We start from the raw sequence: 21,738 nt of genomic DNA, 5'->3' as shown, positions 1-21,738 counted from the left end.
TTACGGTCATTGACAAGCATTAAAGTATCTACAGACCACATACATTGTTACAGTGTTTTAACAGCCAGGACACTCAGCATCAGGGGGTCATGGTACCTTCATATTATACTATTTGCAACCAAAGATGTGGGCTGTCTGGCTAGATCAGTGTTAAATGTCAGAATGCCTTGAAAGACGCTGACAAATCAGTTTTTCCTTGGTTCCCTAGCCCATTCAACACGGAGGACTGCAACAGCGTAAAATAAAAAGCAATACAATGATTATGCAACCAAATACATAACTGCTTACACAGTGCAATTACAGGGGAAATGCACATCTCTGCCCCCAAAGATCTTGGAATATAAATGTCCACATGTGGGTGGGAGACCATCAGATTACGGGAGAAGCAGTCAAGGCAATGGTAAAACGAAATTTTTGTCAACTGATGTCAAAATCCACTGCATCCCAACAAAAATGAAAATCCCAACAAAATATCCATCATTCCTGTAACAACCTTACAACAAAACATGGAAACCTTTGGAAGATGCTGAAGTGCAACTTGAGTAAGACCTTCAAGTTGGGGACACTTCAGCTGGACATTACCTACTCTAAGGTAAGACAAAACAGGCCACAATTGGGATTCTCTGAACTGATTTGTTTGGCTTGGCACTGAGAATGTTTGCTCATGCAGGGATCAGGTGTGCCCACAGTGTCTCATCCCCAAGGGTCCACGCTGTAGTTCACGGGGTTATGAATTTCATAATGCTGTGGTGGGTGGGCTGGTAGACAGAATCATGTGGGTGACAAGTAGAGCTTTGGGCGGCATAGAGTCCTCTAAAACAGAATACCAGTATAATATTGATAACTAGAGCAGATTAATGTATCTGTATTTACTTGAAAGGAAGATAAATCTGAATGTAAGATAACCACTTTTTATATACCTAAATATAGAAAATTAATAAGACATAACTGTCCCTTATATGTTAATATAAGATGGCCTCCCTCTCTTTTGGGAGGAGTAAATGTATCCTTTTTTTGTATACTCTTATATGGTGTATTGCTGGGGTATGGGGGGGGGGAATTCCTTGGCATTCCCATCAGTTATTATCCCCACATGACAGATTTGCCACTAGTGGGTTTGTGTTAGCTCAGGTAATGTTGAAACTTGGGATCTTGCTGCTCATGTTCTTGGTGTCATAAGGCAGTATCATGGCTGTTTCTTCTCCTTTTGTCCTTTCTGCTATATCATAATCATAGCATCTGAGATAGATCTTGCCAGCTTTTCTGCTTGATCAAGGAGAAGGGCCCATCTCAGCAGATTACCCTGTTCCCTGTGGTTGCCCTCTTTAGGGAGTCAAAAGCAGCCATTCTTTTCCCTTGGGCCAACAGTAAGTTGGCGGGATCCAACCCATTTACAATAATTCGTCTATAATTTACTTTCTCATTTAGCTTGGTAATATAAAGAAGCGTGGTTATATCTGCACCGAACATAGAAGGCTGAGAGATAATTGTGTGCTTAAAACCCAGCTGTGCAGTTCATAGCATAGCAGAGAGTAGCCTCGGCTACCTCTTGGTTCATAGCTAGGGTTGCTAGTCTGGGTTGGGGGAAAACGTGGAGACTTTGGAGGTGGAGTCTGCAGAGGGCAGGATTTGAGGAGAGGAGGGACTTCATCAGTAGGTATAACGCCATACCGTCTACCTCCTAGGTGGCCATTTTCTCTGGGAAACTGATCTCTGTTGTAATTCTGGGGGGTTCCCAGGTCCCACCTGGAGGCTGGCATCCTTACTAACAGTTGAGTCAGTCACCAGGTTTCTCGAGTGGTTTGTAAAGGACTGAGGTGTGTAAAGTGGCAATGCTGGTTTCTCCATGTTTCTCTGTGCTCTTTCCCTTGTTCACTTTCTGCTGCTTCAGGTTTGACTCATCAGTAAGGTGTATGCAAATCCCAAACACAGTGGAGTTTTGTGCTTGCCCCACAAACCCAGGTCACCATTTGCATGGGAACTAGCTCCAAGTTGGCAGAGTGACTCTATTCTTCTTCCAGAATGGTAAGTTTGCCATTTTTCTGCTTTCTGCCATTATTGTTTGGCTGATCCTGGGAAGAAACTTGACAGAGACAGAACTTGTTGATAGGGAACAGTTATACCTAGCAAGAGGTTCTCTGTGTACATATCTGTAGGGATGGGATCCATCCTGGGCCTGCATTATATTGACTGGCAGGTAGCGTATTCTAAAATGTACACTACTCTTTCGGGTAGTTCATAATTAATTGCACAAGTGTACGATTTGATCCCAGCAAGATAAAATAATGTCCTTTAGCCACACCAAAACTGTTTTCTGTGCTGTTGGTTTAAACTAGTGCTACAGGCAAAAATGCATTGAAAATGAAAGTTTATACACAGAATTCAACTTTGTAGGTCTTTATGGTACCAAAGGACCCAAACTATGTTCCATTATTAGGATGTTTGGAGAGTGTATGGAAGGAGCGTTTGCATGTTGCTTGAAGCTCCAGATGTTAATGTATTTTTGAACTCTATAAAGAGTCATATGGCAGCCTTTTTGTGAAATTCCTACCTGCAAGGACCAAGGCCAACTAGTGTCAGTGTGAAACAGCTGGTTGAGGGCTTTCTGTGAGCTAGTTTAAATCTTAAAAGATGCACTTTGCCTTTCCCATTGGTTACAAGTTCTCTTGTGGTCAGAGTCTTGGACTAGGGTCTGGGAAACCAAGGTTCAACTCACCACTCTCCTGTAGAAGCTTGCTGGGTGACCCTGGGCCAGTCACACACATATTCTGCCAAACCTACCACGCAGGGGTGGTGAGAGGATAAAGTGGATATTGATATAAGCTGTTTTAGGTCCCCAATGAGGAAATGGAGAGGCCTTAATAGTCAAAGACTCAACCTGCTTCTATGGCTGCAGCTCCATCCTGGGGTCCTTTCCTTGGTCAAGCGACAATGTGACAATTAAAAACAGGCTTGTACGTACACTAAAGGTAGCACTTGTCATGGTTATTAGTTGTTACAGGGGATGATTTCAACTTCAATGTCAGCTCGAATTTACTAATTCTCTCTGGTTTTTACTTCTTGCAGAACATATTTGGGAAGAACAAGAACCTGTGAGTATCTGATACCTATTTGATCATGTTCTTTTTACAAATAAAAAGAAATAAGATTAAAGGAAAATGGATTTGAGTGGAGTGTGAATGGAACTTCAGTCAGAGGTGTCTAATCAAACTAGAACCACAAAGGCTGGGGATAAACTCAAATGGAGAAAAATATTAACAATTTATTATTATTATTATTATTATTATTATTATTATTATTATTATTATTATTATTATTATTAGAGCAAAAATGGTTTAAAAACCATAAAAGAATATCTGTTTGCCACACAAGACAATTCAGTGTGTATACCAGTCATGCCAACAAGTTCAGACCTAATGCATTTCAATCATACTGAACTTCAACAAATGCTGGTTTTTTCAACTTAGGCAGATTGTGAGTGGGTGGGCAGGTAGCTCAAGGGGTTTTTTGAACTTAGGCAGATTGTGAGTGGGTGGGCAGGTAGCTCAAGGGGTGGGAGAGAATGACTTGATAGATCCATGACAAGGATGTTTACCAATCAGTACAGGTGATAAGACAGGTAAAGGGGATTGCACTAAGTCTGCCTTCCCACAGTGCTATTTGCATGTATCACACTGCTGGTCCGTTGGCTCAGCGGTAGTGAAGGTTTGGTTGGTTGAAGCAAAAATATTTAGGAGTCTGGTGGTCTTTTAAGGTGTCCCAGGATTCATGTATATTGGTGTATTGGTTCTGTATCACTCAACGCGTCTCAGATACTGACATAAACGCCACAATGCATATAAGCACCAGGGTTCCGGGAATGACCAAAGTCTATGAGGAGATTCCATTTCTTTGAAGCCCTACTAGGAGAGGGCAGTCTCACGTGGCAAAGGATGCTACCTACAGTCCTTCTAATGAACTGCTCTTGGATACTCCCCACACTCCAAGGCCCTCAAGAGACAAGATGATGTAGGGAAAAGGCACACCCCTTGAAAACCACTAGTTTAAAGCTTCTACCCCCCCCCAAAAAAAAGCTCAATCTTTTCTGGGAAGCCTCCACACGAAGGAGAATATGCCCCCTTTTCATTACATAGTATAAATGGAAATTGCTGAACACAGCATCACCTGAAGATTTATTTATCTCATTCTTTATTTTGCTGGTACAGACCCCAAGCCCCACCATCTCCTCCAAGCCGGCCAGGTAAGTGGAGTGCTCATAACTGACCTTGCTTTCCATTAACTCAGAGGACTTTTATGAGGTAGCTCAGTGAGTAGGGTGGGTCTGACTACCCTCTTGTTCAAAGGGATCCACCCAGCCTATGAATCATTGGTATAATGAACCAATGATTCATTGTACCAGTAGAACTCTTGAATTATTGACTGGCTTTTACTAACACAACCCTCTTTGTGTGTTTTTAGAGAATTTCGAGCAAGAGGTAAGTCATCTGAACCCCCAGCCATATCCCCAGTGTTATTCCTGTGCTGTGGTGCTGCTACCTTAACCCTTGACCTACCATCTTAACACCATCTTCCTGGTTCTTATATCACGGCCTCCTAATTAGGGTTGAGTGCTTTGGTGCACTTTGGCCGCTTAGGCGAGCACCGACGCCCGAGGCGGCCAATGCTGTGGCACAGAGGGGAGGGGAATGGTGTTGGCGGTGGCGCATGAGCCGATGCCCGCACGCAAATGCAGAGCTCTGTGTCGGCATGCAGGCACCGGCTAGCGTGCCTCCATGCTGTGGCACTGGCCGCCTCGGGCATTGGTGCTCACCGAAGCATGTCGGAGCACTCAACCCTACTCCTAATCTTCCCCAGTGCTTCTGTTACTCAGAGAATCCAACCTCTTAAATTCAATGTCACCTATGGACTCCAAGATCACTTAGAGACTGGTTACTTCAAAGATCTTTTAACCTTGTATTTGATTCTGCATGTGGCAGTGGTTTTGTCATGGAAAAGCCATCACAGTATTTTTGATTATGCATTGCACTCGCCCTTCACAGCATTTTCTCGAGTCATTTCCTTGCAGTATTGTAAATTTACTTTGCTATACTTTCTTGCAAGCTGGTTCCAGGGATGCTGTTGATGGCATGTGTAAATGTCACTGTGTTTTCTGTCTCCACCCCTGAGCTGTCTTACACCAGTGGCTGAATGGAAAGCCCATGAACTATGATTCCATTGAGGCTCTGCCAGCAGCATGTGTCAGTCAGTTGACATTGCTGCTGATCACAGCTTACCAATGAGCTCCTAATACAATGGATGAAGAACTCTCCCACTTGAGGAAAGCGCTCTCAAATGTAGAACCTTTTGCTTTGTTCTACTATGGTATGCAAAAACACACACACATGTTTTTAAAAGGGGCCATTTTAAAAGGGACAATTTAACAGCTTCCGTGATCTGCCTTCGATGAAAAACTGTGAGTGCGTTACCATCCCTGATGATATTCCCTGCAACACAGTTTGAGTGCTGGCCAGCCAGTGTATCACCCAGTTTGTTCCGGTCATATCTCAGGCTCATATTGACACAGAGGAAGATGAGGAGGAGAAAGAAGAGGACGATGACCAGTATACATACGAGGTTCCACCAAATGAAAGCCATAACAAAAGGCTGGCTCCAGCTAAGCAACAGGAAGCTGCAGAGAACATATATCTTGGTAAGGGCAAAAGTATGGGTAAGAATCCAGGAAGCTGATGATCATTAGAAGACGGTGAAAGAATCTTTTTTAACCATTGGATTCCATGTGTGCACATGCCATGAATAAGATGAGATGGCTACTGCCCCCCACAACCCTCGATGCAAATAAAAACGAGCACAAGAAAACAGAAATAGTCTAACCCCTCCCCCCAATATTTACTTGCCATCTTGGGTCTCTATTTGCAGGGCATTGGTAACAGGGAACATTTCAAATTGTGAAACCAGCAGACTGAAGTGGTGCAGCCTATTTCACCACCTGCGCATTGCCATAGAATTCTCCTGCATGTATAAATGTGGCCTAAAGGTAGCAAAGAGATAGACAATGAGGCACAATTCACTCAGAATATGGACCTGTGCTACAAATATTTTGGGCTGCTCTTATTTGCTGGAGTTTTCCCTACTCCTTCCAGTAATTTGAGACGAGATAGGCAGGGATCTAGAAAGTAGCCCAGTAAACTTAGGACTGGCTCTTCAATATCTTGGAAAAGGGTGGCAGAAGTCATGAACTACTGGAGAAGATGAGGTGGGACTGACCAGAGACAAGAAGGGCATAGTTCAATTTTGTGAATTTTGCCACCCCATCTGGTTGTCTCTTTGCCCTCAGATCGACCAGTCCTGAGGCGCTTCTCTGAGCCAAACAATTTCTTACAGCCAAGGCCCAATCTGGTAAGTGGTGTGTTTGGATATGAGAAACAGCTTCACTGAAGCTAAAGTTGCCAGTAGGCCAGACTTCATCTGTTTTTTTATTTTATTTGGGGATGGGATTAGGGATGTGCACAGGAAAAAAAAATCAATACTTTTCAGATTCCAGTCGAATTGATCCGGGTGAATCTGGATCACTGGTTCAGATTCAAAGATTCAAATTCAGCCAAATTGATTCAATGCCAATATAACCTATGGCACCGTGAAAGGAAACAATGGAGGTTGGATGGGGACACACCTCTTTTGGAAGCCTATAGAATTGGACCCCCTGGTTCAATCCTTTTGAAACTTGGGGGTTCTTTTGAGGAGAGAATCCTGCAGCTACACTGCAAGTTTGGTAGCTCTACCTCAAACCCCCACTCCCTCCAGACCACGAAATAGACAAAAAGGCAAAATTTCCCATTGACTTTAATAGCCACATAGGCTATATTGGAACAGCTGAATTGCATTTGAATCACCAAATCAGATACGGCTAATTTGGACCATTTAAAATGCAGGGATGGATGAATCAGCTCTGATACAGCCAAAAAGTACCTGAATCAGTATTGATTCAGGTACTTTTTGGCTAATCTGAACTAAATCACCCATCCCTAGCTGCGATATGGTTCAGTGTTAATGCATCGTGGTCCCGGGCTCAATCCCTGCATCTCCAGTTAAAAATATCAGGCAGGAGATGATGTGAATTTCTCTGTCTGAGACCATGCAGTGCTGCTGTCATTCAGAGCAGACAAAGCTGACTATAGGGATGCTAGCTCTAGGCTGGGAAATTTAGGGGGTGGAGGGTGAATGAGATGGGGTTGGGGAAGGAAGGGACTTCAATGAGGTACAATACCTTCCAAAGCAGCCATTTCCTCCAGGTGAATTGATCTTTCTACCTGGAGATCAGTTGTGATAGCAAGAGATCTCCAGTTATGACCTGGAGGCTGTCAAAGTACATAAACTGTAAATCTTTACATACCTTTACCAATAACTCCTTGTCTTTCAGGCCCTGCAGCACCTGTCAAAGCATGGGGCCGAGGGTAACAATGAGGACGAGATGACCAAGCTCCCAGCAATAGAGAAAGGTGAGCAGAAGAGGCTAGTGACTGGGTGGTTGTGGATGGGGTAGAACTTGCTGGAATATGTAATATCTGTAGTGTACATGATTCAAAAGCATATGAATACAATAAAATAAAAGCATATGCATACAATACAATATGAATACAATAAAAGCATATCCTACAGGGGGTATCAGAGGAGATGGGTATTTAGCATAGCTAAAATAGAAACTTACTGGTATTTTCCAAATAATTTCCTCTAGTCTTCTGATTGGCTCATTAGGAGATTTCCTGCTCCTTTGAGCATACTTCCTCCCTCCTTGCCTCTCGATAAGAAAGAATTAATGCAGGACAACAGTTAGTTAATTAGCGCATGCTCTCTCTCTCTCCCCCCCCCCCAAAGTTGTGTCTCTTCTAAATAAATCTATTTTATTCATTTAAGCAGCTATGCATTCTTTATATATTTAAACTCTGCCAGCTGTACTGATGATTCACTAAAGAAAGGTCAGCTTTGAAAAGCATGTGACCACTTCTCCTTTAGGCGCTGGAATTTCAGCCTGAGGAAAAACTGTGGCCATTATGAGCAAGTGTCAAACATTATGATCCAGTTTTTTAATATTCCCAAATGGGAGAGCAAATGTTTATTTTGTGGTGAAGTGATCAAAATAAGGAGAACAAGAGAAGATCCATGATCAGATCGCCACCACATTTTTATAGCTGTGGAGGGTTTCAATGCTCATCAAGACCATTAGATAAATACCCCATGTGCTTGTTCTACCATTTGTCACAATAGAAATAGGTTTCAGCAACAGGAAAAAGGGGTCTACTTCCTGCCCATTCCATTTTCCTGATTGAAAATGCCTAGGCTACTTTAGGGAAAAGCCTGTCTCCCTCACTTCCCCCAATGGCTTAGAGTAACCAGGGAAACCATAGGAGGAGTTAACTTCTTCCAAACACAGTAGCCCTGATTTGTGCTTTTTAGAGAGCCAAATTATACATGACTAGCTCCAACATCACATGCAGTTTGGGCCTCAAGCTAATGAGTTTCCACAGCAATGTGTTGTGGTTCATGGCTGGATGGGAACTAGATGGAACACAGAATGGAGTAAGGATAGGTTTGCCAGCTCTGGCTTGGGAAATGCCGGGAGATTTTGTGGCTGGAGCCAGGAGTGGGTGGATTTGGGGCAGGGGGACGTCAATGGAGTATAATGCTATGGGGTCCACCCTCCAGCCATTTTCTCCAGGGAACCAGCTGATTCCTGTTGCCTGGAGATGAACTGTAAAATTGGGGGATCCCCAGGTCCCACCTGGGAACTTTCATTCCATTGAGAGCTTCCTACTACTTATCAGATAATTTTTCACAGTAGGGAAGATCAAATGATCTGTCCTGGTGTTTATTTTTGTGAACATGGAAAGGCAATCAGCTCATTGGTTTTCTCAGCGGCACTCTGCCCCTAGCTACACAGTATTAAAAATACTGCCATTCTCCTCTTAATGGACAGACATCTTGCACATGCTCGGTGGCACTTAGCCTGTAGGGACCAATGCTTTTTAAAATCAGCAATTGCCAACTGTTTTGGTGACCTTTACAGTGCTTAGTGTAGCTTTGACAGTAGTATGAGAGAAATGGGTTCTTCCAATGTTTGCCTTCCATATTTTTTATTCTTCCAATATCTCAAAGGTTTGGGCTCCCACACCCTAATACAAGTGTTTTCTTTCCAGCTCTGAAAGCAGGAAAAATGAAACCTCCCCCACCTCCACCCCTTCCGCTCTCTGCCCGTCGGGTATCCCTGCCAGTGCTGAGTTCTTCTGGGCAACAAGTGAAAACATCCACAAACATAGGTATGTAGTAGTACTGCAGTTTGAGCTGTGATTAACTAACTGCTGGGCAGATCTGATTTCTATAACGCCTGAAGCTCCCTCACTTCTTGAGGCTTCTTCCACAATCTGTTCTGCAAAGCTGCTCCTTTCTCTGGTGCCTGTGCTAGCTCTTAATCCCAGCCACACTGGTACCATCCCTTTCCCTCATATGGTTGCCAGATATCCAGGCAGGGTCCAGATCGGCAAGTGGGATCTCAATGGAGTACAATGCCATAGGGTGCCCCCTCCAAAGCACCCATTTTCTGCAGGGAACTGTTCTCTGTAGCCTGGAAACGGCCTATAATTCCAGGATCCTGGCATCCCACCTGGAAGCCAGCATCCCTGTCTCCCAGAGGCAGATGGCTTTGTTCCCCCGAGTGAATGTAATGATTGCAAATGCTTTGTGACCATTACACCAGCAGCTCAGCCAATTAATTTCAGAGGCTTCACTGCCACAAGCACAATTCAGCATAGATCAAAGCTTGCAGTCGAACTAATTTGCCTGTCCACGATTTGTCTCTCTACTGAGTATTGATTCTCTATGATCTCCAAGCTCTCTTGGGAAAGACTGCATTGACTCTTGGGGGAAATTGCGCTGAGAAAAATTGCACTGCCATGCTTCCCAGCCAATGCTCCTGAACAGCTTGCATTCAATTATGTATATAGTCAATACTCTCACTACAAAACTAGTATTTTGTTGTTTTTACTCTGGCCTATGCAGAAATCTGGGAGCATCTTACAAAAATGTCTATTGTGTTGCATATAAGTCAGTGCAGCCAAAATCTCCACTTAATTCAAAATCTCATCCTAACACTGACCTTCTTTCCAAAGCTTCTCTTCATTTCTGTCTTCCCCGTATTCCTGCGACCTTTCTTCCTCCTGCTTACTTCTTGGCCATCCTGCAGCTCTTCTAAGACCAGTGCCTCCATTTATCAACAAAGCATGTTTCATTTCAGTCCCCATGGAATTAGGACAAAATAAACATGGTTGCGTGTTACATAAAACTTGAATGCTGCTGTTTGTAATATCAGTTATGCAAATAAGCAAATGTATGTGATTTATCTTAATTTGCATAACAGGTTTTGCTAGTTGTGGGAAGGCAGCCTTCTGTGATTCTGGCAGGAGATGCACACATATTTTTAAACATACGTATCTCTATAACTATAAGGACTATAAACTTGATTTTTAAAACCAACCCTGGGGTTTTTATGAAACTGCATCTGTAACGGAACTTGGGTGATTTCTTGGGATTACTATTTATGTGAAGCCTTGTGTTATTTTAGATGCCAGGGATCCAGCTGAGGCCATATACCAAAGAGGGTAGGGAGACAGGAATGGGTTAATAGGACTAGCTCTAAGCTGTTGATTCTTGCCAATTTTTGCATCTCTTTGCAGATCCTTTCCCGGCCCTGAAAGATGATGAGGTAACTAAGATTCCTTTAAGCACTGATGCATTCAATTTGCAAGGAATATCTGCTGTTCTAGAATATTTGCTCCTTGTGACCACTTGCAGTAAGTTTTCATAATAGTGGCTGGAACACAAGACATCAGTAGGTGTGGACTTCTTGGGTATCTAAGATTTCTCTCCCTTTCCCAGGAAGAATCCATTTACTTGACATGTGAGCCCAGCACAGGTGAGACTCCTCCCTCTAGAATCTGACAACCTCTTTGTGCTGTTGCAGCACTGAGGATGCTAGGTATTTATTTATTGTTTAAATTGTTTATATTTGAATTTATATTCCAGCCATATTGCTGCAAACTCAGGGCAGATCCCAGGTTAGATAAAATACATGTATAAAAATGTCAGAAAACAAAAACAGAAATTTTGATTAATTTAAGTTAACATTGCCCTTACTAGCTTTGTCTATTATAAGGGAAAGCGGGGGGGGGGGGGGGGAGTTGTCATACAATAACCCTCATTGGTGAGGTTTTGTTTGGTGGTTTCTGGTAGAGAGGACAGGCAATTCAGATTTTGCTTCAGGCCTCAACTGTAGGCCTGGAGGAACAATTCTGTCTTGCAAGCTCTGTGGAACTGCCTGAGATCCTTCAGGGCTCTGATCTCATTTGGTAGAGCATTCCACCAGGCCAGGGCTGAAAAGTTGAGGCCAGTTTAATTTCCTTGGTGCTGGGGATCCTGAGCAAGTTTTGCTTACTGGATTTTAATGCTCTTTGGGGGACATAGGAGGGAGAGGCAGTCCCCCAGATACGACAGTCCCAGACCGTCTTCAAGGGCTTTGATGGTGAGAACCAGCACTTTGAATCTGATCTCGCCCTTAATCTGGAGGCAGTGCAGCTTGTATATGGCTCTCCACTGAACCTGTGCAACTGCATTCTAAACCATTTGAAGCTTCCAGAGTAGCTTCAGGGATAGCCCTGTATAAACTTTATTTTTAAATGTATAATTACATTTATTAACTGCCCTAATTCATGAAACTTATTTTGTTTATATCTCACCTTGTCTCCAAAGATCAGCATACATCAAATTCCCAGACAGTGTCTCTTCCAGGCCCCGATCTCCTTAGTTAGGGTGGCTGCATCATACCTTCAGACCATGTCCTTGGAGGTGCTTGTGTTCATCAGAAACTAACCAATCCTAAACTCATACAGAGTCCAGCCCACCGCATTTCTCCTCAGTCTGATTTTCTTTTTGTTTCCTTACAGATTCAGTACCCTTCAGGCTACCCACCTGTCCAGTCTCCACTCGCCCTTTGAAGCAACCCAGGTGAATGTGCTTCCATATATTTATGCACACATTCAATCCCAGGTAGGAGGGAGGAAAAGATCCTGCCACAATCTCTGTAAATGCTTTAAAACTATGGACTTGGAGCTTCATTGGCCTGGCATTTGCAGTTGAGCTGACCAGATCGACTATTCGCCAATATCCTGCCCCCCTAGGAGATGTGAGTTGTTTAAGCTGTGCTAGATCCCTAATGATTCCCTTTTCACTTTACAGATATAAAAGGAAAGATATATCTGTAGCGAAAAGAGCTAGGCACATTTTTAAAATGAATTCAAGGGAAATAATGTACTATGGCAGTAGACTGTTAATGTTATAATTATATAGTGATTTAACAATGACCAATTTAATTATTTTTTAAAGTCCTGCTGCAGTGTGTGGAAAGGGGTAGCTTTGGCAGAGGACAGAGGCAAGGAACATGGAGCTGATGTGGGAGAGATCTTCAAAAGTGCAATCCTTTTTATGTGTGCAAATATGTTTGGACTGCAGTCTTTAAAAATAGTATCAAATCAGGTTTGGGAAATATTGGAGGAAAACAGGGAAAACGTGGAACGTTAATGATTAGGAGATATTGCTGTGTAGGTGCTCCAAGAAAACTCACTCCAACTTGGATACCAAACCAGAAGAAAACTTGGTTCTGGAAGCAACCCTAGGCCTACATTCTCAGACAGAATCTGAAACCTGCACATTGCAGGGTATTCCTTCTAGATCCATTGTAGTCTCACTGTTTTTCTTGCACATGTAGGGCAAAGATCTCCCAGTCTGGACCACAACCGGTGAGTGAAAAGCAGAGGGAGAATTGCTAAAATTGCCAGCTTTGATACCTGGAGATTTTGGGAGTGCGGGGTTGGAGGAGAGATTACCTATTGAGGACCTTAGCAGCCGCATTTTGAACCAAGCAAAATAACCAATATAAAATGTTTTGCAAGCCCTCAGTGGGCTTCATGGTTTCCAAGCTGTGCAGCCTTGTGCTGTGCAGAAAAGTGCTGGGGAAAGGGAGAGACGTGGGGAATTGGCGGAGATGAGTAACTCATAGAGCCAGGAACTTAAAACACTCTGACCTCTCCCTCCTTCCAGGGCCTTGCAGAGGACAAACCTCAGGGTAAGTACCACACAGTAAAGCATCTTAATCCTAAAGCGGGGGACAAAAGCTACTTCTGATCTCTTTGCAGCCCATCTCACTCCAGCCTCTGCCAGTGTACCTCAAGCAAGATGCTGAGACTGACTCAGCCCCACATCACTATCCCAGTCGCATTTCCCTGATCTGAAGTGCAAGGAACATGCAGACCTGCAGGGGGAAGGGTTGGTGAGATGGGGCGGCATTAGCCCCAGCTGCCTCTTCGTTGAATCCCTTTCATTCATTTCCTCTCCAGCTGGGCTTAGTTCTGGTTTTGCAGGATGGCTGGGACAAAGTAAGAAAGAAATGGACACAGATGTGTGATTTAAGAGAAAAGGGCAGGTGAGGGTCCCCCATCATTCCTCCCCCTACCTCATGGGGGCCACCACAGCATTCTCAGGGAATGAGGATTGGCTGACTGATTTGTACATTCACTGGTTCTCCCTTGCAAGCAGCCCCCTCCTGGGCTATTGTCCCTACAGCTTTAGAGCCAGACTGAGCAGAAAACAGGAGAAGACTGGGGGGAGGGAGGGAAGGACTCTCCCTCCCCCTACCTAATTCTTCTCAGTAACTGTTCTCTGCAGTCTCATATTTCCTGCAGAGGGGAGTGATCTATCCTGAGGCTGAGTGTTGGTGGGATGCAAATTGGGCTGCCAGCTCTCAGTTGGGAAATACCTGGAGACTCTGGGTGTAGAGCCAGGAGTAGATGGGATTTGATGCAGAGTGAGACCTCAGTGGAGTATAATGCTATGGAGTCCACCCTCCAAAGCAGCCATTTTCTCCAGGGGATCTAATCTCTTTAGTCTGGAGATGAGCTATAATTTCAGGGGATCCCAAAGTCACATGTGGGGACGGGCATCTCTAGATGTTGAGAGGGTAATTATTGTGCCACTGAAACTATTGAGAGTGCTACTTCTCTTTCAGGAGGGGGGCTGAAGAGTGGATTTCTGGCAGAGGTGAGCACAAAGCCCTTGCCTGGGGGTTCACTGCTTTCCTGCCAGGTTGTTTTTTTAAAGAGTGTCAGGCCACAGGGAGAGAAAATATAGAGGGATGGGAAGAGCCACAGAGGGACGTGGCACTCTTCCCTTACTTCTGTACAGCTCCAACATGCCTTTAAGAGGCCTGCAACTGATTAAATAGTGTTGGCATCATCCTATTAGGATTTCCTTGTGAGGACAGAAACCTCTCTTCCTACACCACCCTATATACACACCTGTCCAACCATGGATGAGGGGAATTCAAGAGTGGTACCATAAAACGAAACTTTAAGGAGGACCTCTTACTTCTGAGGTAGATCTGAGCCTTACAACAGAAACAAAACATGCCAAATCCTTTTTTTTTTCCGGGGGTGGGAGTTGTTTCTAATGGGTATTTTATCTTTAAAGCATCCCAGAAAGAATCTTTGAGACTTTCTTTCAGTTTAATTTGCTCTTCTGTCTTGCTATTCCTTCAAGGAGCTCAGGGGGAGCAATTTATGGTCCCCATTGCAGACAATTACAAAATCATCCTGCCCTCTTCTGAAGCTGACTTTGGAACGGAATGGTGGGAGAATGTAGTCATCTAGGCCCATCTACTTGGTGTTCCCCTTCTGACACCTGTGTTTGCATTCTACCCATCCCTGCTGTCTTCTCTCAGGATTCCAGCATGCAGAACAAGGCCTGGTACGCAGGCAGCTGTGACCGGCGCACAGCAGAGGCTGCCCTCCTCCGATTTAATAAGGTATGGGTGCATACCCCAAAATTGTCCAGCATGGTGGCCATAATACAGTTGCTGTTCTCTATTTCGCCTTATATTTTGCAGCTAGAAAGCAGAATATTTGCATCATGCTTGTCCTCCAGCTCGGCTGGCTGAAGCTGACTACATTTGGGATCTAGCAACAGTATCTGGATTTCGGGGAGTCTAGACTGCTGCCTGTCACAAGGGTCTCTTCACACAGTGGTCTTCCTACAGTTTGGGTGCTTTGCTCCCCCTACCCTACCCCAGCGTCCTCATATCACGGTTTTCTGCTTGTCACCTTCCTGTGTTTCCATCACTGTTTCCCCCTGCTTCTTCACATCATTTGAGAAAGCCTAGCAATGATGAAGAGAATACAGAGCCAGCAACAAAAGGAAAACTATGAAGCAAGGAAGATCAGAGGGGGAGAGATACTGCAGTTCAGCTGCCAAACTGAAGGGAAGCTTCTGTGTGAAAAGGCTCTGGGTCAGAGGTTGTGGCAAGATGGGATCCCATGCGGGATACATATTGGTGGACAGAACAGACGAGACAGATCTAAAATACGGGGCACAACCTGTGGATACATCCTCTGGCAAATTGTTTCTGATAATACTAACAAAAGTTGTGCAGCGGGAGTGTACTTGAAGGAAATATTCCATGTAGAAAGTGGTGTGAGAGGTGTGTTATCTGAATTTCCTACCTCAGGCATCAAAATATCTTGAGCCAAATCTCAATGCCTCCCATCACCCCCACCACAACAGAGACAGTCTCCTGTACTTGGCCAGGTCCCCACTGCAGCACATTTCTTATATTGCTATTAATCCTGCCTGGGCTATATCGCGATTTGGGGATGTTTAATTTATGATATGGGTTTAAAATATTTTGCCCCACCTCCAAAATCTTGCTCAAGGCAAGAGTATATATTGGGAGGGAGAGAACTGTTTCTGATAGTTAGATTTTCAAGTACATTAGATTGTTGGCCAAAGATTAGGAGAAATGGTTTGGGAATGGTAGTCATGGTGGTTGTAAGTGCTGAAGAGGAGACAAAGCAAGCTGACAACATATAGTCCTGTTCAATCCCTGAAACTTCATTAGGTCACAGTCCTAAAGGCAATAATGTCAGCCATAGAGCTAAGGAAAGAACAGAGTGACACACACTTGAATTCCTGGTTCTCCTTTGGAAGCGACCACTTGCTAGTGCTTAAACAAAGAGTTTGTTTCCTGACACAAAACAGTACTTTTGACCTCAGAATCTCTAAAGTGATTTGGAACTACAAAACTCCAATGGACTACCTAATTTCCATATGAATCCACCTGACTATTAAGAGCTGGGCCGGAGGGCTGTCTCTGGGTTGCTCCCATTCTCAGAGGCAAGGTAAGTAGCTACTGGGGACAGGGCCTTCTCTGTGGGGGCACCCTCACACTGGAACTCCTTTCCCAGATCTATTTGACTAGCACAGCATTGATGGCCCTTTTGGAGCACATGTTTTCTTGGGCTTGTGGCGCAAAAACACCAATGTGGGAAGAAAGAGCTAGCGTTGCCCCCATTCCCTGGCTGTGTCTCTATGGTATTCAGTCTGGCACTGGTTAGCATTCAGTTTGTGCCTAGTTTGTAGTGCTGGAGCCCCCCTGATGTGGGACCACTCAGACTCTTCTCTCTCCACTCACTTCCCCTAACATCGCTCCTGTTCTCCTTTTCTCCCCTGGCAGGACAGCGCCTACATGGTGAGACAGAGCTCAGGACATGGTTGGAATCAGCCCTACACATTGGTTGTGCTGTACAAAAAACGCGTCTACAACATCCCCATCCGCTACTTGGAGAGCAGCCACCAGTATACTCTTGGCAAAGACGGCAAGAGCCACGAGGAGGTCTGTACTGGAGGCCCTTTGGATGTGAGGGGCTCCTCTGCAGAGATATATGTGCTCTGTGTGGAAAAGAAAAATGAAATATTCTGGGCAAAAGTAATCTAAGTTATAAGCCTGCTTGGGGGTGCTTGCCCTTTTTGTAACTGGAATAAATGAAATATGCAAATTATGCAAACCTTTCAGTGGGGAGAACTTCAGAGAAATTTCTCTGCAGTGTTTTATTTTTAGAAGGCCAGATCAGGGGCTCAGGATGTTCTGGAACTGCTTACTCTGGTCTTGTCCAGGAACCCCTTACGCATCTGTAGTTAGTCAGAGGTGAAGCACATGCACATAGGTCTTCTGTTCTGGTTAGGTCCAGGCAAGGTCTGCAATTTAAAATGTGACTAACATTTAATATTTTCAAAGTCATTTCACAAATTACATAGGGTTTTGCAATTTTTGCAAAATATAATGTGTCAGGGAAGAGGTTGGCCAACTAGTCTCTGTTGACCTTCGTCCCAACTCTCCCCTTTCTGTTCCATCTTCTTGCCAGCTCTTTGACAACGTCTCCAGCATCATCCAGAGCTACAAGGAGCGTCCGCTAGTGCTGATTGACGGCACCACTTCCACCAAGGAACAGACTTGCTTGTTGTTTCCTGTGAAGCCATGAGCCAGGTGCCTGGAGAGCAGCCCTTATCTGAAAGGGGGCAATCCCCACTGAACTCTTCTGTTTCCTGGCAAGTTTGATGTAATGCCAAAGTCCTGAAGCTTGGTGCTTGGCTATCCTTCCTGACATTTTGCAGACTGAATGCGATTTCCAGCTATCCTTCCAGAGCCAATTAAGAGGATGCTTGACCTGTGATATTCGCCTGGGATTGACGGGACTGAACGTCTTGAGTTAAAGGAATTTTGGTATGGAGGGCGGAGGTAAAAAGGCACGAGTTTTGCCCAACCGCAGGAAAGTTATGCTAGCCTCTTTTGTTTAAAATCTTTATAAAATATTGAGAGATGTATTGGGTTAGTTGCACATTTTAGTTAATCTCAGTTACAGTATATTGTTACTGGATCTTGTTAAGCTATGTTATCCTATGCAGTTCATTACTTCTCTTCTGAAAACAGTTTGGCTTTTCTCGCACATAAACCCTTTTAGCTCCACAGAAGTATTGTCAGCCGTCCCACCCTCAACACAGACAGATGGGTTTTTCCCCCTGTGCTAAACACGCACATGACCTCACATGACAACTGTTGAACTTGGGACCTTTTGCATGAAAAGTGAGCACTCTCTTGTAAGCCACGTTATTCTTATTTCACATGTGCCACTGAATGTCACTGAACAGGAATACACTGACCAGGCAGTTCTAGGAGTTACATCCTTCTAAGCCTGGTGATTTCAATGAACTTAGAAGACTGTAACTCAACTTAAGACTGCAAGGTCTGCAATTTAAAATGTGACTGACATTTAATATTTTCAAAATAATTTCACAAATTACACAGGGTTTTGCAATTTTTGCACTGACTTTTAATTTCCTGAAAAAAAAATCCAGCTCCTGTGGACACACTATTGAAATCTGAAATGGATTTTGATCAGAGCTTCTGAAATACCCAAACACATAGACTCAAACATGTCCCTATTCACTAGGGACAATTCCTAGTAAATCACTGCCTTTATTTTGTCTGATTTTTGTTCTTGAATATATCTGGGAATGGCTTTTAAAAATTGGTTAGTGTATACACATGTCCTGGAGTTATCAATGCTGGAGGTTTCAGATATCTATTTTTTGTATTTATTTCAAGATTTGTGCTCTGCCTTTACTACACTCAAGATGGCTCACAGTCTATAAAGGTACAAAATGGAATAAATAAGAGTTAACCATTAATAATAATAGATACCCGGTGTGCTCTAGGGCAAGGGTAGTCAACCTGTGGTCCTCCAGATGTTCATGGACTACAATTCCCATGAGCCCTTGCCAGCAAATCCTGGCAGGGGCTCCTGGGAATTGTAGTCCATGAACATCTGGAGGGCCACAGGTTGACTACCCCTGCTCTAGGGGACAATTAGAGGGTTGGACTAGTCTCCCCTCTGCCATGGAAACTTGCCTCAAGTCAGTCATTCTCTCAACCTAACCTTCCTCAGAGGGCTGTTGTGAAGAGAAAAATAGAGATGAGGAGAACCATGTAAGCTGGTTTGAGAGCCCATTGAAGAGAAAGGCGGGATATAATTCAGATAAACAATAAACAATAGTACAGATCTGCATTAAAACACCTGTCATAAAAACCACCCATCCTTCCCATCATACATTAAAAGGTAGGCCTCTGTGAAATCCAGGCAGTGAGGTTGCCTTCCTGATCTTCTTGGGCAAGCAGCTTCCAAGGTTTAAGAATGCCTTGTTTATTACCATCTCAAATTTGGCTAGACAGCTGAAGACATCACCCGCTGTGCCTGCTGGCGAGGTGGGTGGTCTCATATGGAGAGAGGCCATCCTTCAGATGTCCTGAGCTTCTGAAGTTGGTTGGGTTGCATCAAGTTGAATACAAAGGCTATGAATAGTCAATGCCTGTGCACAAATACAAAGGCACCCGTTAGTAAGCAAAGACAATAAGAGAAGCCCTGCTGTCCAGCCATCCTGCTGGCAATAATGCCAGATGTTTCCAAGAAGACTGTGAGCCAGTTAATAGACTGCAACTGGTGATGCTTAGTTTGAACTACAAAATAAGAGAGAGCCTACTTGTAGGGCAGCGAGGTTTATTTGACCAAAAGAATCAATTCCTCAGTTGCTTTTTAATCAATACAGGGCCGACTATAGCAAAATAAATCAATATAGAAGGCGGAAAAGTGCTTGCAGCAGTATAAAATAGAGGGATGTTCAGTATTAATAATATTGAGCATTTATTGAGAGCTTTCAAATTCAATAATCAGGCAAAGAGCATTTGTTTGAGAATAAAGGTACAGTAGTTAAGTAGCATGAAAATGTTAAAATGATAAATGTGCCCGGCTCAATTTTTTAAAAAGTCTTTTTATTACATTACGTTACATTAAAAGTCTTTTCAACCATTACATTTACTGGCAGCCATACAAACTTCTGCCTACAGTGGGAAATGACCAGACTATTTTGACTGTCTGATGAATTCTGTAGTAAGAATGATGGTCCTTTATTTATTCTTGGGTATTTTACAACCTGTGGGAACTCTGGGCTTTGATTTTTGAAGTGTAACCCTTGTGACTATTAAATTAAAGGGCTTCGGTAAACCTCTTTTGCCTTTTTGCTGTCTGGTGTCTTATCATTAACTACACAAGGGTATGATTACCATGGTGGCCCAGCTCCAGTTTAATTCACTGGCTTGCTCTGGAGAGATTCTTGGTGGAATGCATGTCCCCCAGGAAAGTGACTATTGTCTGGACAAGAACTTGAGAGGGGTGAGATTTTATAGCAGAGGAGGGAAGCCCTATCGGGGGCAAGAACAGGTGGGGAATAAAGTTCCATGGAGGAAGAAAAATGCAGAAACATTTCCCTACCCTTCTTGTTTGCTTAGTGAAGCCCCAAAAATAAATAAAAATCACCAAGATAGGAATTTTGCTTGGGGATCCCAGCACTTGCGAAGCTCTGCTGTCTAATAGTTCCATGCTACCAGACCTGCTCTAAAAATACAAGTTTTTGTGAGACCACCGGCTTCCTTATATCCCCCAAAGGAGATTAAGATGCATTGAACAAAACTTTCTCAAGATCCCCAGCCCCAAAGATGTAAAACTGACTACAACTGACCTGGAAGAATACTCTATCTACTGAAAAACAGGCCCCATGGGACCTAGGACATTACTGCAGGGCCCTTCTCCATTGTGGATTAATTAATTGATAAAAATATGGGGCTGTAGATACCAGTCTAGGTTGAATTCCTATACTAAGTGGGCAGCATGTTTCATCAGCTACACTAGTTAATTCTTGTAATTCAATATCCAGAATTCTGCACTTAATTTTCCTGTAAGCAGACCTGAATGATTCTAAATATAGTGTGTCCAAGGGTATTCCAGTGGTTCTGACTGGAATACCTTTGGACACATTATATTTAGAATCATTGTAAGCCGTGACTTCTTTGGGCAGTCTGGACAATAGGCCTGTGACTGCAGGAGGATCTGTGGGTCACAGAAGGTGGTTGGGGTCAGGCCATACTTGGGGGTCAGTTAGAGTCACAGTTCAGAATTCACAACATTTGAGAGAGAGAGACTTCAAGGAGCACAAACACATTGTGAAGATAGCCATCCCATTTTAAAACCAGAAGTTATAGATTATACAGGTGAGGGATACTAAACCCCTATAGTTTGTTTCCCCCAGGGACTTCTTCTCTGCTGGGCACTGACAGCAAAAATTAGCATTGCTGGCAAACAGTTTCCAGGGTCAACTGCATTCCATGCACAATCTTTACTCTCAAGAATCAGGCTGCACTTCACTTTCATCCCTCCTTTAGACACGGATTAAAACCAGTAGGTGAGACATGTCATTTGAGCCTGAGTTGGGGTGACGCGGCCCAGTGGACAGGGCCTCCTCTACCTTTCCTAAATTGCAAAGGAGGGAACTGGAGCATGTCATGGGAAGCTTTCCTCTCCTGTGGGCAAAGCTTTCCATTTTGCTCCTGCAACCTCACTCCTTGTTCCTTTTGCTTTCCTTGTTACCGTGGTTCTGTGAAGAGGACATCTTCAGCATGTGAACTGCTGCCATATTTGCGTGGCTACTAAAGCCATAGAGCACCCCTATATGGGAGGATGCTTAGTCACTTATTGGCCACTAAAAGAAACCCATTTGCCCATCTAAGTCTTTTGGATATGCTTTAGGAATGACTACATCAAAATATATACTACATCCCATTCTTATGTGCAGTGAAGATCAATACAAGATATAGTTAGTGTAGGTGTTGCCCACTGATGATAACCTAGCCTCGTAAGAAAGTACCGAATCATACCTCCTTTGGAAAAAATTGGCTTGGGGGGGCCAGAGAGCTATTTG

At 43.8% G+C, this 21,738-nt stretch overlaps 1 protein-coding gene across 2 annotated transcripts; it reads left to right on the top strand.

Moving 5' to 3' along the window:
* Positions 1 to 1,384: 1,384 nt before the first annotated feature.
* LOC143821738 (SH2 domain-containing protein 6-like) lies at positions 1,385 to 18,701 on the top strand. Of its 2 annotated transcripts, XM_077306066.1 has the most exons (17): positions 1,397 to 2,025; positions 3,067 to 3,092; positions 4,206 to 4,240; positions 4,459 to 4,475; positions 5,548 to 5,689; positions 6,335 to 6,396; positions 7,418 to 7,496; positions 9,192 to 9,311; positions 10,725 to 10,753; positions 10,927 to 10,963; positions 11,991 to 12,051; positions 12,812 to 12,842; positions 13,144 to 13,168; positions 14,108 to 14,139; positions 14,819 to 14,902; positions 16,607 to 16,765; positions 17,295 to 18,701. In XM_077306066.1, exons 1-17 carry the CDS (start codon positions 2,023 to 2,025, stop codon positions 17,409 to 17,411), a joined length of 1,059 nt encoding a protein of 352 aa, XP_077162181.1. In that variant the 5' UTR covers positions 1,397 to 2,022; the 3' UTR covers positions 17,412 to 18,701. The 2 variants fall into 2 exon arrangements, 1 of the variants encoding a protein (XP_077162181.1); XR_013225892.1 differs by lacking the exon at positions 17,295 to 18,701 and having other exon boundaries at positions 1,385 to 2,025; positions 14,819 to 16,271; positions 16,607 to 16,700.
* Positions 18,702 to 21,738: the final 3,037 nt, after the last annotated feature.

This window comes from Paroedura picta, chromosome 12 (genome assembly GCF_049243985.1).
Source record: "Paroedura picta isolate Pp20150507F chromosome 12, Ppicta_v3.0, whole genome shotgun sequence".
Classification (NCBI taxonomy): domain Eukaryota; kingdom Metazoa; phylum Chordata; class Lepidosauria; order Squamata; family Gekkonidae; genus Paroedura; species Paroedura picta.
This window is presented reverse-complemented; position numbering and strand designations above follow the sequence as displayed.